The 19,169-nt window shown below is 39.4% G+C and overlaps 1 protein-coding gene and 1 pseudogene across 2 annotated transcripts in view; one reads left to right on the top strand and one right to left on the bottom strand.

Moving 5' to 3' along the window:
- CRYBG3 (crystallin beta-gamma domain containing 3) overlaps positions 1-19,169 on the bottom strand; it is a 129,518-nt gene that overhangs the window by 13,685 nt on the left and 96,664 nt on the right. For both annotated transcript variants that reach the window (XM_019448117.2, XM_019448119.2), the window contains one exon: positions 9,811-9,937. In XM_019448117.2, the coding sequence (XP_019303662.2) occupies positions 9,811-9,937 (127 nt within the window). The remainder of the gene's footprint in view (positions 1-9,810; positions 9,938-19,169) is intronic.
- LOC109266293 (hsp90 co-chaperone Cdc37-like) lies at positions 14,586-15,992 on the top strand (annotated as a pseudogene).

The raw sequence follows: 19,169 nt of genomic DNA, 5'->3' as shown, positions 1-19,169 counted from the left end.
GCCCATAAGAATGTTTGTGGGCACAGTGGCGTAGGATAGAAAAAGCTCAACAATGTAAGATGAGAGGGATGGTTCTAAGGAAGAAGCGGGATGTCCAGTCCATTGTTTCCCATCAGTACAGAACCTCTGACTAGGAATCAGTCCATGAAGGGAAATATCACTTTGAAAAGATGAACTATACTTCCTCGGAAATACAAGGAAAGATAGAAAAAGAATGCCAAAGAAATTTCCAGGTAAATGTGTGAGTTAGTTTCTCTTTACATTATGTGGCAAAGGTTACCTGACGAAGGAAGAAGGTATGAAGTACTATCCAACAGCACTTTCTGCAGTGATAGAAATGCTGCTTATCTGTACTTATCAGCCACATGTGGTCACTGATCACTTGAAATTCGGCTTGTGTAACCAAGGGACTGAATTAGTTTTATTTTAATTAAGTAAGTATTAAATATAAATATGATGTTATAAATCTAATGTGAATAAATAAGAAATAATGACGTGGCTAGTGTATGGTAATGGAGAGTACAGATTTAGGGATTAGAGGATACTGTAAAAGAATGTCACAATCACTGTGTGCAGTGAGACAGTAAGGTAAGCCTTAAAGGGCTGTCCAGGAGCACTGATTTTCCTTCAGTAAACACCACAAACTGGGTCAGGAATAGGGCTTCATCTCTAGTCACTGAGTGACCACAGGTAAGATTCGGCACCTCTTCTGCTATCTGCAAAATAAAAACTGGAAGCATCCCAACAGCTTATGGAAGAAATGTCCTTACAGGAGTCCAGAGCAGCAGGTAAAAACAGCAGATTCTAAATTACCCACTAAAACTGGTGACTGAAGATGGATAATCAAAATCCACAGATAAGCCCCTGCCTTTACTGTTGGACTTTCTCCAACATCTTCACCCTTAAGCTTTTAAAAAAGCATTTTAGCTTACCTCTTCATACATCTTCTGGTTGAGTTACTAACTAGTAAGGAAGGGCAGCCAGGCAAGGAGCCCAGACAGGGCTCACAGTCAATTGTTAGCAACATTCTCCCCAGTTAAGAGCCTGCTGGGGTAGAATGGCAGATGCCTCTATTAAAGGCATTTAAGGCTGACATAATGTAACTGTTTTAAACCCAAGAGGGAAAAAAATTAAAAGCTTACTAGGAGAATGCAATTTAAATGCTAAGCATTATTCTAAGAAAAATAGGACCTGTGTACATTTTTCTTCCTCTTTTGCAAAACGCAAAGACATTTTTAAAAAGATGGCCATTATCCCTCAAACTGAATCAAATTCACTCCCGAATAGCAATTCTGAATCTAGAAATTTGTCTTTGGGAAACAATGTAAAATGCCGTGCAGGGGATCACAAAAGATGGTTTTAAAATGATGATGCAGGAAGACAGAGAACAAAATTGTAAAGAATGATAGAGACAGTATTTTTTTTTTTTAATGTTTGTTTATTTTTGAGAGAGGGAGAAACAGAGTGTGAGCAGGGGAAGGGCAGAGAGCGAGGGAGACACAGAATCTGAACCAGGCTCCAGGCTCTGAGCTGTCACACAAAGCCCGACGTGGGGCTTGAACTCATGAGCTGTGAGATCATGACCTGAGCCAAAGTCAGCCGCCCAATTGACTGAGCCACTCAGGCACCGAGACAGTATGTTTTATGAGTTTACATAAATCAGTAAAAACAACCTGCTGCTCCACTAACAGTAATGGGCTATCACCAAGTGGTCCCATTGACTAGACTTCTCATTTGAGAACATCTATTATCTCTACACTTACAGTTATCCACCCTCTAGAGGTCTGATCTATATTTAAACTTGATTTTTCTCTAAGTTGTTTAAATTTAAATGGTTTTAATTTTTAAATGTATTTAAATTTATAGATGCATTTGATTTATACATGTACTTAAAGGTTAGGAACATCAACATAAGTGCTAATGGAAAGAACAGTGGAAGCTGGTAGATAGGTAATCATTCAGAAAAAAGAATGAAGAACTACTTTAAAATCCTATTTTTCTGATACATTTTCCAGACATGAAAATAGGAATATAACTAATAGTCTTCAAAACTGCAGATGACAGAATAATCTGAACTTTCCAAGGACAACAGAAAACACCAGAATTTAACTACAATTTGAGCTCTACAAATGTCTTGGCCTCAGTCCATGTTAACTTAGAAGACAGCCAACCATTTTGGGCCAAAGGCTCTTCTTAGGGGTCAATAGTAATGGGACATTCCTGCTGGGTTAAGTCTAAGGCAAAAATCAGACAGTTTCTAAAAGGAGAACATAGTTAAGAAAGAAAAAGAATACTTGAACAAATTGTGTGAAAGAACTTTTAAGAAGAAAAAAACCCTCCACCTCATCCCATCAACTAAACCACATTTTAAGTGACAAGACTAGTAATAATTAATATATACAGCACTTTCATATGCACCAGACATTATATGTAAATATATCCATCCACAACTCCTTATCCATCGTTCAGCACACAAAAACCTTAGTCTAAGTCCCCCACCCCCCCCTTTTTTTTCTTAACTCAATTGGCAGCAAAATCTGACCTGAATAGAGGGCTACTTATAGTATTTCTCCAATGTGTGTGTAGCCATAAATATATTTGCTACAGTAATAGGAATGTGTTTAGTTATGGGGTGCTACTTAGAACGCTTTTGCAGTGTTTCCTTAAGTGCTATGTATGAACCATATCACTGTTTAAAATGGGGAAAATATCCCAAATCCCAAAATATATTCAGATTAGTGGATTGTGAATTTATTTACTTATTTAACCCACACAAGTTCCCTTTGATGTGGGGGCTATTTTTAACCCCACTTTACAGATGAAGAATCAAGGCACAGGTCACACGCAGTAAGTGTAAGAGCTGGCATTTGAGTCTACAAAGTATGACCCCAGAGGCTATGTTCTTAACCCCTACACTGTGGCTCTAACATATTCTAAATGCCAGTAGTTTTAATGGCGAATACTTCTACTGGCATGTGTGCTAATGTCTGGAGCACTTGACGCCCAACTTGGTCAGTTGGGCAACGTATAAGATTCCTATTCTTACCTCTCTCTCTGGCTTCAAAAGTGTTGTCTGCCACCTGAATTTGAAGTTCTGAGATCCTAGTGAGAGTATTCTGCTAGAAGGACTACATTTATATAAACATATCTTCAATATAATGGATAAAATTTTTAAATCTAAGTAATTTTTGACTTAGAAAAAAAACTACAGACCTTTACTTTAGCAACTGTAGAGTTCTTTGAGTTTCAAATCACCATGTATATGGAAGAGGTGTTGACAATACCTCAGGGTTATATTAATTGGTTAGACTCTAAATTTAACGTATACTTTTCAAAATATTCAGCAATCAGCCATGAGAACAGCCATATCCATATAGCCTGACAACATCAATTCATCTCAATCTTTGCCAAATGAACAATGCCTAGCTAAAACAGGAAATACAAGTAAGATGAATTAAAGGAAAGTAACCATAATGCATACCTCTAAAACCATTCCATTCCAGAGCAATACCAGTGTGTTGGCAAAAAGTTATGTAAAATGATACAAATTTAAATAAGGCTCATAAATGTCTAATATGACTCTAATCTGGAATCTTTTAAGTTTGGCATATTAAAAACAAAAATATATAAATACCTTCAACCTACCACGCTAATGGTAGTCTTCATGTTGCTTAGTGAATATTAATTATGGTCTATGAGCTCAATTAGTGAGTGCTTATGAGCTAAGGGCTGTACATGCAGTAGCTTGTTTAAACCTCACACTTTATTAGATGAGAAAGTTGAGGCTTAGGGTAGTCAGAAACATGTCCAGGGCCACTCAGGTCTGTCGGGCTCCCAGACTTCACCAGTGGACTATAATCCTCCTCAGAAAACTGCTTTCATTTGGTTTAGAAAATGTTTCATTCTAGATCTACCTTTCTAATTGGTTTCCCCTTTCCACTTTTTAAGAAAATTATCTGCCCCTATTTAAAAGAAGCTAAACATTAAAAAATAATATATAGATGGGTTATGTACCCATCATCCAAAAGTAATAATTTTTTTTATATTTGTACTGAATTTTATAAATACATTAACAGGTACAGCTGAATTTGAACCTCTTCTCTCTAAAGGTAATCACTATGCTGAAGATGTGAGTCCTTCCAGCTCATATTTTTATACTTTACTAACGGTTATGCATCCTTTGTTTTTATTTTTTATTTTTTTAATGTTTATTTATTTTGAGAGAGAGAAAGGCAGAGTGTGTGCACACAAGTGGGGGAGGGGCAGAGAGAGAGAGGGAGAGCGAGAATCCCAATCTTGACAGTGCAGAGCCCAATGTTGGGCTTGAACTCACGGACCTGGAGATCACAACTTGAGCAGAAACCAAGAGTCGGACATTCAACTTATTGAGCCACCCAGGTACCCCTGCATCTTTTGTTTTTAAATTTCACTTACAGTATCTTACCATAATACCCTTTAGTAATACATGGAACTCACTTTCATTTATTGTAGCCACTGTCTTACATTTCCTCACATGGATGTGCTGTGGCTCCTTTTCATCCATCAATAAACTGCAACAAACATCCTTATTCCACTGCCCTGCCTACAGCACCACCTCATGTAACTGACACTGTTTCCAAAAACTGTGTATGAATAATCCCACTTCTCTGCCACCAAACCATTCAAATGTTTCTATTTAAAGTAAGGCAATATTACCTAATTATTACTTTATTTTGCATTTACTTGATCACTAGTGAAGTTTAATATTTTTTGCATATCCTTTAGCCATTTTTCTCTCTTCTATGAACTATTCACATCCTCCTGCTAAGTTTTGAAATACGTTTTTCTTTTTTTCTCAATTGATTTGAGAGTTCTTTTTATATTCTGTACACTAAACCTTTGCAGGTTTTATAAGGGCTGCAAATATACCCTCCTAAGTCTGTGGCTTGTTGCGGTAGGCTGAATAATGTTCCCCCACCTCCACACCTCTCACCCCCACCCAACCCCCAAAATGTCCCCATCCTAATCCCTAAAACCTGTGAATATGTTACCTGACATGGTAAACGGGACTTTGTAGATGTGACTAACAGTTAAAAAACTTGAGGCGGGGATATTAGTCTGGATTATCAACAGAGGCCTAATATAGTCACAAGGGTCCTTATCAGAGGGAGGCAGGAGGGTCAGAGATACAGGACAGAGAGAAGTTGGGGTGATGCACTTTGAAGACAGACAACGGCCATGAGTCAAGGAATGCTGAGGAGGTTGAGAAGCTGGAAAAGGTAAGGAAACCGATTCTCCCCTTAGCATCTTCCAGAAGGAATGCAGTCTTGCCAGCACCATATTTTTATCAGGCTAAGACCATTTTAGACCTTCTGACCTCTAGAACTGTAATATGGTTTGTTGTTTTAAGTCACTAAGTTTGTGGTAATTTGTTATAGCAGCAATAGGAAATGAATACACTTGCCTTTTCCCTTTCTCTTACTGACATGTACATTTTGTTTTAAATCCATTCTACTCCAATACTATTAGGCTAGTTTCCATATTTTCTTGTAAGTTTTGAAGTTTGTTTTTCACATTTAGGTTGCCACAATCCATCTGGAACTTATTTCTGCGTTTGGAGTAAAGCAAGATTCTAACTCTTTTTCCATGTAAAGAGCCAATTGTCCCAACACCAATTTATTTAATAGTTCATAATAGCCCCATTGTAACCTATTTCAGTCACCTTCCAATTCCATTATTTATGTAGGTCAGTTTCTATGCTATCCTATTCCCCAGTTCTGTGTTCTTCCCTTGCACCAATACCCACTGTCTTTATTACTATTGCTGTATAACGCAATATATATTTGGCAGGACAAGTGACCCTGTCTGTTGTTCTTAGTAAGAAAATTATCTTGGCTATTTTGGATCCCTATCTTTTCCAAATTTAGGATAAGCTTGTCATGTTTTACCATCTCACCCTAAAAAGGCACTATCCTAGAAAGTCAAAAGATTCTGTAAGCATCTTGCCTGAAGTTGTAATAATTTGGAGAGGACCACAACTTCACAATATCGAGTCATTTCAATCTATAAAAGATTATTATCTCTTCATCTTTTATGCCCTTCGATAAAGTTTTTATTATTTTCTCCATAAATGAATTACTTGCCTTGTGGTTTGACTTATTCTTAAGTATCCTATAGTTTCATTGGCATTTACCTTGTATCCAGAAACTTCTTAAAACTTCATATTAACTCTAATAATTTGACAACTTTCTTTCTTTAAACATTTTTTGGATTTTATCTTATTCAAGTGTTTGGGGATCCAGAATCACGAATAGAAATGGTGATAGTAGATACCTTTGTCTTCTGCCTAACTTTAAGGGGAAATGCTTCAAATGTCTTACTAGGAAGTGTGATGTTTAGTCTGCAGGGTTTTGCTGGCCTTCATTTTAAAATTGTATGCAATAGTTTAAACTATTAACTAAATATGGATTCAGCTGAAAAGTTTAATAGTAACCAAACTCTCAGACACTTTATAAACTCATTGCTTCCTTTCATTCTGTGGCTGGATTTACAGTCTTCGACTATTTATGGCTGTGTTCCTTATTTAGCATGCTTGCACAGCATCAATCACTGCCTTGCCAATTCTTACTCTACCTCTTAATATCATTATGTCATCACAGTTATAATTTCATTTGAAGTTTTTCTACAGCCTCTTGTTACAATGTTTCTTTTGCTTTGCCTGTTTATAGCTGCCAGGATTGGATTATTACTTCAAAGGAGGCCAACTTCCATGCCAGGCCACCATGGAGACACTAAAGAAGTAATGAGCAGAATGCTGCTCCCATGGAAACGCAATAAAAGGTTACCTCACACACTACTGGGCCAATGCTTAAAGCATTTATATAGGTTCCCCACTCACCTTCAGCTCCTAACCAACTGTTCTGGGGACTGTTATATGGCATAACTTTATTGGAAGCTAATCTACTATGTTATTCCCTCACACTGCATGAGTCCTAATGCTGGATATATTGTTTTGCATGCCCAATTAGAAATATACCCAAGATGCTTATTTGCAACAGAACTAAAGGCTGACAAAGATTTGAAAATACCTAACAGTTTCTTTACATATGAGTTAAGTGAGGTACAAATAAATTAAGTGATTTTCCCAATATCACCTTAGTGAAAGGAGAACTATAAAATATACTCCTAAGGTCCTTTCACTATAAAATGACTGCAAATTATCCATGGGCTTCTAGAATGTAACAAATGTCTAGACAAACAGAAATCAGCAAACTGTCATCTGCAAAACATACTCATCTTGTACGAAGAGAAAGTCTTAAAACTCCTCAACATTATTCCATTATGACACTTTAACAGTAATTCACAGCATGTCTGGGAATGCTAACTACAGGCAACACCCTCAGAATTCTGCAGTTGTAACTAATTAAAGCAAAATCAAGAAGTTAGTCCATATTCATGTCAACTCAACTGGACAGAAACATTTTCCAGAATCCCACTGGACTGTGGCTTACACAGTGACATTAATAAATCTGGAGGAAAACGTGGGGGCAGTGGGGATGCAGACTGAAGCAGAGAAGCAGGATAGGTAGAGGGTGTCTAGCATTTTCCAGGATTTGGAGAATGTAAACACCTGGGACCCTCAGGAGTCTCTTCTGTGGGGAAGGTTAGCTGAGTAAACTAATCTCAAGATACCTACTTCATTTTACCTAGGTCTTATGCTCAACAAATAACCTTCTGAGGACTATTTCAGTTTTCTATGTTCTAGAGAGGGGAAAAAAATGCTCAGGACAGAATTCTCAAGCATTCTAGCCATGAGAATCCACCTTCTACAGATTACTGTATTGACCTGGTTCATTTATCAATCTCCTAGGTTGGATCAACTCAGAGTGTCAGGGCCACCAGCGTGAAGCACGGTGGAATTCACCAAAGAAATGTTACCTGTTAAAGCCTCTTCATGGTCATCTGGGGGGTCTTTCTTGGGATGCCCAACCTTACCTCACATTCCTTCCATTTCACAACCAAACCTACTGCCTAAATATATCTTCAACAAAGACTTTTCAAAGATTTAAAAACATACCGTGTAAAAGCATTAAGACAATGAATGTGTTGTCCTTACATAAACTGGATATATTCTTTAATCAGTTCTTAGAGAGAAAAGGCTATAGCTCCCAGGTCCTTCCTAAGATGCACCTTCATCTATACTGCTTGGCTTTCACAGAACCAAAATAGTGACACACAAGTGCACGGTAAAACTTAAAAACATTTCTTCTATTTTCATTCCTTATTTTAATTATTCACTTTTGACTTCATGAGTGTAAACTCTTCAAAGAAAAACAGTAATACTCATTAATTTTGATTGATTCTAAAACTCCCTCCCTAAAAATTTAGTTGGTTTAGCTCACTGAAATAGAAGTCCTGCAAAATCCTTTCAAGATGATACTTTCATATTTAGAACTACATATACAAAATAAGTATCTGTCTGCTGGCTTGACCACTAAAAATTGCTAAGAAAATTCCTTTCCCAGTAAATGTGGACTACTTTCCAATGTCTTTTTCAACCTTATCAATACTTGGGAGAGACTGAACAGACCACATTCTTTTTTCCCCCTTTCTGTTTTTTGTCCAACAGACAGGAAGTATCAATCAATAGCCACTTAAGTCTTTACCAGTTGGTGTCTAAGATGCAACTGAGAGAGACCGAGGACTGTTTCTATTTTTGTTCCTCAACCAAGACTCTATTCTTAGCCTGATACCAAGAATACTCTATCCAGGAAGGTCTTGAAATAAGGCTACATTGCTTAGGCTGGAATCAAAGTTTCTGAGTATGATCATCATTTCTGGAGTCAGCTCTGGTTGAAAGGTCTCAGTCATTCATACCATTATGCAGGGCTTCAAATTATCTCATCTCTGTGTAAACCTCAGCTTTGACCAAATGCTCCAAGGGAATGATCACAACCAGACATCTTGAAAATATCCCAGATCCTCATTACTTCCTCTGCCCAGACCTACAAACATGGAGCACAGAACTGATGCTGCAGAGTAGTGATCCTGTTTTGCTCACAACAAAATTCTGAGTAAACAGGACAGAAAGGAAAAACCACTTACTCTACAGATGTGGGTCTCCAAGGTGACCCAGGTAATTCTGCACACAGCAGGCAGGAAATCCCTAGTTCCCTCAAACAAAGGTGTGAAATCAGTACCAGTGGCCATATCAGGACCCAGGCCTTAAAGTAACATTGTGTGACTTATCAAGTAGGATAATAAAATTATCAGGTTATTATCTTTATTAAGCAGCTGCAACAATTACAACTAACAGTTATAGCTAATTAACAGCTAATGTTTAATGACTGTTCACCATGTGCTGGGCATTTTATAAGCATCATTTCACTCAATATCCCAGGAGACTTATAAAGTACTATTATTTTTCATAGACAAGGAAACTGCGTAACTTTACTAATGTCATCCAAAATGGTTGAAATATCAAACTGAGATTTAAGCCTAGGTCTATACATATTACTATAGGTCCTGAGTTTTGAACCCTTGCTTTAAAAAATATATATGATGCATATATATATGTATGATATATATATATTTTATATGTATCATATATATGTATATCATATGTGTAAAATATAAAATATATATATATGATACATATATCGGTCTTACGTTTTGGATTTCATTGGTGAATCTCAATTTTACAGTCCATGAATAAATATTCATACTGTTATATTTACCCGTGTATCACTTCTTCCAACATCACATCATTTATGGTAATTAAACAGGACAAGAAAAAAGTCTTATAATTATGCACCCAAGCAAAGTACTTACATAGTCAATGGGCTTGAGGGATTTAACTCTAGATGTTGGGCAGCCACAGGAAGTAAGGTCAGCATAGAGGCCTTCTTCTAATACACACTGATTATTAGAAATGTCCTCTTGGTAATATAGGAGCCAGCTTAAAAACAAGCAATAAGACATTCGGACAAATTACATCAGTTGACATCTCAGGCTCATCATCATGCTGTGGGGAACCAGGGAAGGAGTAGGACATCAAAGTCATGGTGCTGACCAGCAGCAAAGACCCAGCTTCAGTTTAAAGAAACAACTACCACTATCATTTACTGACTGCTTACCATGTGCTAGAAATGTGCTAGGTACTTTACCTATATTATCACACTGTGTCCTCAATTCTATGAAGTAGAAACACATCCTTATTTTTATAGGCAACAAAACTAAGTATTAGAAAGGTTAGGTAATTTGCGCAAGGTCTCCTCAACTGTTAAATGACAGCGTTGCAATTTGAAACAAGACATCTGCTTTACGTTAAAGACATTAGCTTCATTTGGTACCTCCAAGTACACAACCTTGGGATCAGATTATGGTGATTATTAAGTACTTGAACAGATTAGAAAAATACTGCTTGTGTTTCTTTTAGGAAAAACAATTAATTTGTATCCTTATTTAATGATGAGCCTGATGTCAGTGTAGGGGAGTAAAGAAACCAGACTCCTAACATCACATGACAGTAAATAAAATCTATCACCTGTATATCTGATAGCTAATGGAGATTTTTTTTTTTTTAACGTTTATTTATTTTTGAGACAGAGAGAGACAGAGCATGAACAGGGGAGGGGCAGAGAGAGAGGGAGACACAGAATCAGAAGCAGGCTCCAGGCTCTGAGCCATCAGCCCAGAGCCCGACGCGGGGCTCGAACTCATGGACAGCGAGACCGTGACCTGAGCTGAAGTTGGACGCTTAACCGACTGAGCCACCCAGGCGCCCCGCTAATGGAGATTTTTAAAAAGAAGTAAGCCCATTAAGAATCTTTGGCAGTCAATTATCTTCAATACACCATTCATCAAAAACTTGGTTAAGACCTATGCCCTTTTGAAAAGAAGGAGCCCAAGGGAGAAATGAACTGGCTGTTACTACTTCACTTCTGGTGTGTTTGAGTTTTAACCTTATACTTTAAGACCAAAAGAACTGTACTCTCGCTAGACCAGGTTAACTTAGGATAACCACAGATATGCTCTGTAACACTGTAATTAGTCTCATATCTTCTATGTAATTGGGCATTTTATCAAAGGTTTTCAACGTGTTAGGCATGGAGTTAGCCCTTCCTGTGCATCATTTATTTGGCCCTTATAAGAATCCTTTGAGGTAGGTACTGTTATTATCCCTCCTTTACAGACAAGAAAAATGATTCAGGCAGATGATCCAATTTGTTGAAGGTTATATATCTAGGAAGTGGTGGAACTGGTCTTTAATCCAGGTCTCCCAGGTACTCAAGCAACCGCCAGGGTTCCTGTATTCTTTTACAAGACTGCGGTTTAATAAACTACACACAACACAATTTTAAATTACACACACACACACACACACACACACACACACACAGAGAGAGAGAGAGAGAGAGAGAGAGACAGAGAGAGAGAGAGAGAGAGAGAGAGAGAGAATATTCCTTACATAAAGCAAACACAGGACTAATTTGTTCCAGATTTCAGTGTCAGGAAAAACACTTTCCTCCAGAAAACCTTCAATACTTCCCTTTATTAGATAATGAAAATATATGTCACTAAGTAATTTTTTATCTTAGTGGAGAAGAAACTCAGAGCCAAATACTAGTAACAAAATTATTTTAGACAATAAGAGTTGCAGATAATCTACTTAACTTATAGTACCCTATTTTATGTGTTTTAAGATTGTAAAACCCTCGTATCCTTTTTTGTAAGTATAAAAATAATAACATACACAGAGAAGTTCAAACTAGTTAGAGCTATAGAAAATCTGAGAGGGAAAGACTGGTGGAGTTAGGGTTAATCAAGAAGGTTGACAGAATCAGTATGGACTGGGTGGACTGATCCTTAAAGATATACTCAGTTTAATATCAAATGGAGGCTACAAACATATATACCAATAGGAGGCCAAGCAGGTAATATACATGAGTAGCATACCAGGTTAAAAAAAAAAAAAGCTGGAAATATATCCTATGGTACACTGGGACCACATATCCCATTTACTTAACACTAGCTAATAATTGCCAAAGATGAATGCTTCTTAAGGTTATCAAATCTTTTGATTTTTTAAAGAGAAGGTGAAAAACACCCTAAACCAAAATACTGATACATTTTTAACATACTGTGTAGGCCAAACAAATAACATTGCTGGCTAGTTAGCTTTACCTGAAACCTACAGCGTTTCCTATAGAGCAGGGATTAGCCAACTATAGCCTGTGGTTGTAAAATCTGTCCCACTGCCAGCTTTAATACAAACCACAAGCTAAGACTGCTTTTCACATGCTTCAGTTTTTTTTTTTTATGTTTATTTATTTTTGAGAGAGAGAGAGAGAGAGAGAACGCACACACACACACAGACAAGCAGAGGAGGGGCAGAGAGAGAGGGAGACACAGAATGCAAAACATGTTCCAGGCTCTGAGCTGTCAGCGCAGAGCCTGATGTGGGGCTTGAAACCACAAACCATGAGATCATGATCTGAGCTGAAGCTGGATGCTTAACCAACTGAGCCACTCATGCTTCAGTGGTTTTAAAAAATTAAAAGAATAGCTTGTGATACGTAAATATACTGTACAATTCAAATTTCACTGACTAGCATTTTATTGAAACACAGTCATGCCCATTTATCTATCTTCTGTGGCTGATTTAGTGCTTACAATGGCAGTGCTGAGTAGCTGGGACACAGCCTGTGTGGCTCACAAAGCTAAAAATACTTACTACTTGACCCTTATAGAAAAGGTTTGCTAACTGACCCCTGGTATCAGTAAGGAAAAAAAAAAATACTCAACTGAGTAAATGTTGGAAGAGGGGAAGACAGGGAGACAGTGTAAGGATAGAATGGGAATGGATGGGAAAAATGAGACTGACTGATGGTAAGCCCTGGAAAAGGAGGCATTTAACCATACATTTGTGGGTTCAATTCTGGAGTCTCTATTCTATTCCATTGGTCTATGTGTCTGTTTTTGTGCCAATACCATGCTGTCTTCGTGATTATAGCTTTGTAGTCGAGGCTAAAGTCTGGGATTGTGATGCCTCCCGCTTTGGCCTTCTTCTTCAATATTACTTTGGCTATTCAGGGTCTTTTGTGGTTCCATACAAATTTTAGGATTGCTTGTTCTAGCTTCGAGAAGAATGCTGGTGCAATTTTGATTGGGATTGCATTGAATGTGTAGATAGCTTTGGGTAGTATTGACATTTTAACAATATTGATTCTTCCAATACATGAGCACAGAATGTTTTTCCATTTCTTTATGTCTTATTCAGTTTCCTTCATAAGCTTTCTATAGTTTTCAGCATATAGATCTTTGACATCTTTGGTTAGGTTTATTCCTAAGTATTTTACGCTTCTTGGTGCAATTGTGAATGTGATCAGTTTCTTTGTCTTTTTGTTGCTTCATTATTAGTGTACAAGAATGCAACTGATTTCTGTACATTGATTTTGTATCCCGCGACTTTGCTGAATTCATTTATCAGTTCTAGTAGAATTCTAGGAGAATTCATGTATCAGTTGTAGACTCTTTGGTGGGGTCTGTCAGGTTTTCCATGTATAATATCACATCATGTGCAAAAAGAGAAAGCTTGACTTCATCTTTGCCAATTTTGATGCCTTTGATTTCTTTTTGTTGTCTGATTGCTGATGCTAGAACTTCCAACACTATGTTAAACAACAGAGGTGTGATTGGACATCCCTATCGTGTTCCTGACCTCAGGGGGAAAGCTCTCAGTTTTTGCCCACTGAGGATGATATTAGCTGTGGGCTTTTCATAAATGGCTTTTATGATGTTTCCGTATGATCCTTCTATCTCGACTCTCTCCAGGGTCTTTATTAAGAAAGGATGCTGTATTTTGTCAAATGCTTTTTCTGCATCAATTGACAGGATCATATGGTTCTTATCTTTTCTTTTATTAATGTGATGCATCACGTTGATTGATTTGCCAATGTTGAACCAGCCCTGCAGCCCAGGAATGAATCCCACTTGATCATGGTAAATAATTCTTTCTATATGCTGTTGAATTCGATTTGCTAGTCTCTTATTGAGCATTTTTGCATCCATATTCATCAGGGATATTGGCCTGTAGTGCTCTTTTTTTGTTGGGTCTCTGTCTGGTTTAGGAATCAAAGTAATGCTGGCTTCATAGAATGAGTCTGAAAGTTTTCCTTCCCTTTCTATTTTTTGGAAAAGCTTGAGAAGGCTAGGTATTATCTCTGCTTTAAATATCTGGTAGTATTCCCCAGGGAAGCCATCTAGTCCTGGACTCTTATTTGTTGGGAGATTTTTGATAACTGATTCAATTTCTCGCTGGTTATGGATGTGTTCAAGTTTTCTATTTCTTCCTGTTTGAGTTTTGGAAGTGTGTGGGTGTTTAGGAATTTGTCCATTTCTTTCAGGTTGTCCAGTCTGTTGGCATATAATTTTTCATAGTATTCCCTGACAAATGTTTGTATTTCTGATGGATTGGTTGTAATAATTCCATTTTCATTCATGATTTTATCCATTTGAGTCATCTCCCTTTTCTTTTTGAGAAGCCTGGCTACAGGTTTATCAATTTTACTAATTTTTTCAAAAAAACCAACTCTTGGGTCTCCAGCACTGCCGCCGCCAGAGTCAGAGCTGGAGCCCGTGCAGGCTGAGCTGCTGAGGCAAGATGGTGGACTATAGTGTGTGGGACCACATCGAGGTGTCTGACGATGAGGACAAGACGCACCCCAAAATCGACACGGCCAGTCTCTTCCACTGGCGGCACCAGGCCCGGGTGGAGTGCATGGAGCAGTTCCACAAGGAGAAGGAGGAGCTGGAGAGGGGCTGCCGCCAGTGCAGGCGCAAGGTGGCCGAGTGCCAGCAGAGGCTGAAGAAGCTGGAGGCGGCGGAGGGCGAGAGCAGCAAGGCGGAGCGAGAGCGGCTGCAGGCTAAGGCTCAGCAGCTGCGCAAGGAGGAGCCCAGCTGGGAGCAGAAGCTGGAGGAGATGCGCAAGAAGGAGAAGAGCATGCCCTGGAACGTGGACACACTCAGCAAGGACGGCTTCAGCAAGAGCATGGTCAATACCAAGCCAAAGCAGACAGAGGAGTCGTCGGAGGAAGTGAGGGAGCAGAAACACAAAACGTTCGTGGAGAAGTACGAGAAACAGATCAAGCACTCTGGCATGCTCCGTCGCTGGGACGACAGCCAGAAGTACCTGTCGGACAATGTCCATCTGGTGTGCGAGGAGACCGCCAACTACCTTGTCATCTGATGCATTGACCTAGAGGTGGAGGAGAAGGAGCAGGTGGCCCACCAGACCATCGTCATGCAGTTCATCCTGGAGCTGGCTAAGAGCCTGAAGGTGGATCCCCGCGCCTGCTTCCGGCAGTTCTTCACCAAGATCAAGACAGCTGACCGCCAGTACATGCAGGGCTTCAACGACGAACTGGAGGCCTTCAAGGAGCGCATGCGGGGCCGCGCCAAGCTGCGCATGGAGAAGGCCATGAAGAAATACGAGGAGGAGCAGTGCCGGAAGCGGCTAGGCCCCGGCGGTTTGAACCCCGTGGAGGTCTACGAGTCTCTCTCTGAGGAACTACAGAAATGCTTTGAGTGAAAGATGTGCAGATGCTTCAAGACGCCATCAGCAAGATGGACCACACCGATGCTAAGTACCACATGCAGCGCTGCATCGACTCTGGCCTCTGAGTCCCCAACCCCAAGTCCAGCGAGGCCAAGGATGGGGAGGAGACAGGCCCTGGGGACCCCTTGCTGGAAGCCGGCCCCAAGCCAGGTGACAAGAAGGATGTCAGCAAGTGACTCGCTCCGGCTGCCGCCTGCCTGCCCGCAGGCCCCCGTGTGCCCCTTTTCAGAAAACAAAAATAGATACCTCTCCCCAGCTCCTGGCTTCCTCCACTTTCGCTGCTCCCGCCCAGCCCGGGTCAGGGAGAGAGCTGCCCCCATCCCACTGCCCCCACCTCAGTGCTCATCCAAGTCTCTGCTTTGAGTCAAGGGGCTTCACTGCCTGCAGGCCACCCATCAGAGCATTATGCCAAAGGCCTGAGGGTCCAGGGAGGGGTGGAGGTCGCTAGGCTGGTCCGTGGGGTGTGGGGAGGGTCGCCAGCCCAGAGGCCTGCTCCAGTCACTATGGGCTCTGTTTTCACTGTTCATCTGCTCTCGAGTCTTCTAATATGGTAAACAGCAATGATCTACCAATAAAGGATTTCAGATGCTCAAAAACAAACAAACAAACAAAAAACCAACTCTTGGTTTCATTGTTCAGCTCTACAGTTTTTTTAGATTCTATATTATTTATTTCTGCTCTGATCTTTATTATTTCTCTTCTTCTGCTGGGTTTGGGGTGTCTTTGCTGCCCTGCTTCTAGTTCCTTTAGGTGTGCTGTTAGATTTTGTATTTGGGATTTTTCTTGTTTCTTGAGATAGGCCTGGATTGCAATGTATTTTCCTCTCAGGACTGCCTTTTCTGCATCCCAAAGCATTTGGATTGTTGTATTTTCATTTTCATTTGTTTCCATATATTTTTAATTTCTTCTCTAATTGCCTGGTTGACCCATTCATTCTTTAGTAGGGTGTTTTAACCTCCATGCTTTTGGAGATTTTCCAGACTTTTTCCTGTGGTTGATTTCAAGTTGTGGTCTGAAGGTGTGCATGGTATGATCTCAATTCTTGTATACTTATGAAGGGCTGTTTTGTGACCCAGTATGTGATCTATCTTGGAGAATGATGGCCAACTAATCTTTGACAAAGCAGGAAAGAATATCCAATGGAAAAAGGACAGTCTCTTTAACAAATGGTGCTGGGAAAACTGGACAGCAACATGCAGAAGAATGAAACTAGACCACCTTCTTACACCATACACAAAAGTAAACTCAAAATGGATGAAGGACCTGAATGTGAGACAGGAAACCATCAAAACCCTAAAGAAGAAAGTAGAAAAAAACCTCTCTGACCTCAGCCACAGCGATTTCTTACTCGACACATCTCCAAAGGCAAGGGAATTAAAAGCAAAAATGAACCATTGGGTTCTCGTGAAGATAAAAAGCCTCTGCACTGCAAAGGAAACAATCAACAAAACTAAAAGGCAACCTACAGAATGGGAAAAGATATTTGCAAATGACATATTGGACAAAGGGCTAGTATCCAAAATCTATAAAGAGCTCACCAAACTCCACATCCAAAAAGCAAATAATCCAGTGAAGAAATAGGCAGAAGACATGAATAGACAGGTCTCTAAGGAAGACATCCAGATGGCCAACAGACACATGAAAAGATGCCCAATATCACTCCTCATGAGGGAAATACAAGTCAAAACCACACTCAGATACCACCTCACACCAGTCAGAGTGGCTAAAATGAACAAATCAGGAGACTATAGATGCTGGAGAGGATGTGGAGAAACGGGAACCTTCTTGCATTGTTGGTGGGAATGTAAACTGGTGCAACCACTCTGGAAAACAGTGTGGAGGTTCCTCAAAAAATTAAAAATAGAAATACCCTATGACCCAGCAATAGCACTGCTAGGAATTTGCCCAAGGGGATACAGGAGTGCTGATGCATAGGAGCACTTCCACCCCAATGTTTATAGCAGCACTTTCAACAACAGCTGAATTATGGAAAGAGACTAAATCTCCATCAACTGATGAATGGATAAAGAAGATGTGGTTTATATATACAATGGAATACTACTTGGCAGTGAGAAAGAATGTAATCTGGACATTTGTAGCAACATGGATGGAACTGGAGAGTGTTATGCTAAGTGAAATAAGTCATACAGAGAAAGACAGATACCATATGTTTTCACTCATATGTGGATCCTGAGAAACTTAACAGAAGACCATGGGGGAGGGGAAGGAAAAAAAAAGTTAGAGAGGGAGAGCACCAAACCATAAGAGAGTCTTGAATACTGAGAACAAACTGAGGGTTGATGGGGAGTGAGAGGGAGGGGAGGGTGGGTGATGGTCATTGTGGAAAGCTCCTGTTGGGAGGAGCACTGGGGGTTGTATGGAAACCAATTGGACAATAAATTTCATATTAAAGAAAAAAATATATATATATAAAGGAGGCATTTGAACTTGGCCTGACTAGTATTAGAGGGATGACTGTGGGATTTAAGGAAAAGTAGTAAAAATATGAAACTGGATTTGGGGACATACAATTGGGCTATAACTGGTTTCTGGTCAACAATGGAAAAGTAAGATGTTACTGGAATGGTGCTACTTAGGAGACAGAATTCCTTCAAATGGAAGAACTGGCTCAAGGGAAAAGGAGAATTGATGAATCCAAGATATCTTAAAGAATGAACAAAGAGATTCTGAGGAGTTATTAGGTAAATACTTGAAACAGATCTACCACTGAACTGCACACTTTAAAATGGCTACAGAGGTAATGTGTATTTTATGAATATTTTATAATTAAAAAATGGAGGAATTATGTTTTAGTCTTGAGAATCACATATAGTTCATTTATATCTGACAAAAATCTAGTATATTGCTGTAGCTCAAAGAACACAAGTTTTATTATTATTTTTTAAAGTTTCTTTATTTGAGAGAGTGGGAGAGGGGCAGAGAGAGAGTCCCAAGCAGGCTCCTCACTGTCAGTGGGGAGCCTGATGTGGGGCTTGAACTCATGAACTGTGAGAATAGGACCTAAGCCAAAATCAAGAGTCAGATGCTTAACTGACTGAACCACCCAAGTGCCCCTAGATTTAATTTAAATTTATTAAAATTGAGTTAATTTAAAAAATCAAAAAGAATTGACTCTCTGCCACTCCCTGCTCACTTGCTCTCTCTCTCTCTCTCAAAATAAATTTTAAAAAAGGGAGGAGAGGGTACATGTGTAACTCAGGTGGTTAAGCATCCAACTGTTGACTTTGGCTCAGGTCATGATCTCATGGTTGGGTTTGTGAGTTTGAACCCTACATGGGGCTCTGTGCTGACTGTGCAGGGCCTGATTGGGATTCTCTCTCTTCCTCTCTTTCTGCCCCTCCCCTGCTCACTTGCGCTCTCTCTCTCTCTCAAAAAGAAAAAAAAAGAAAGAAAGAAAGAAAAAGAAAAAACAAAAGAAAAGACTAAAGCAATCCTGGGTCTAATATTAGGTGTGGGATCTTTGGAACACTAACTCTGAAATCAGGAGTACTCATCTGTGAAACAAGGTTGATTTGATAAAGAATTTCAACAAAATATATATATTTTTTAA

Source organism: Panthera pardus, unplaced genomic scaffold (genome assembly GCF_024362965.1).
Source record: "Panthera pardus isolate Hobbes unplaced genomic scaffold, ASM2436296v1 HiC_scaffold_16, whole genome shotgun sequence".
Classification (NCBI taxonomy): domain Eukaryota; kingdom Metazoa; phylum Chordata; class Mammalia; order Carnivora; family Felidae; genus Panthera; species Panthera pardus.
This window is presented reverse-complemented; position numbering and strand designations above follow the sequence as displayed.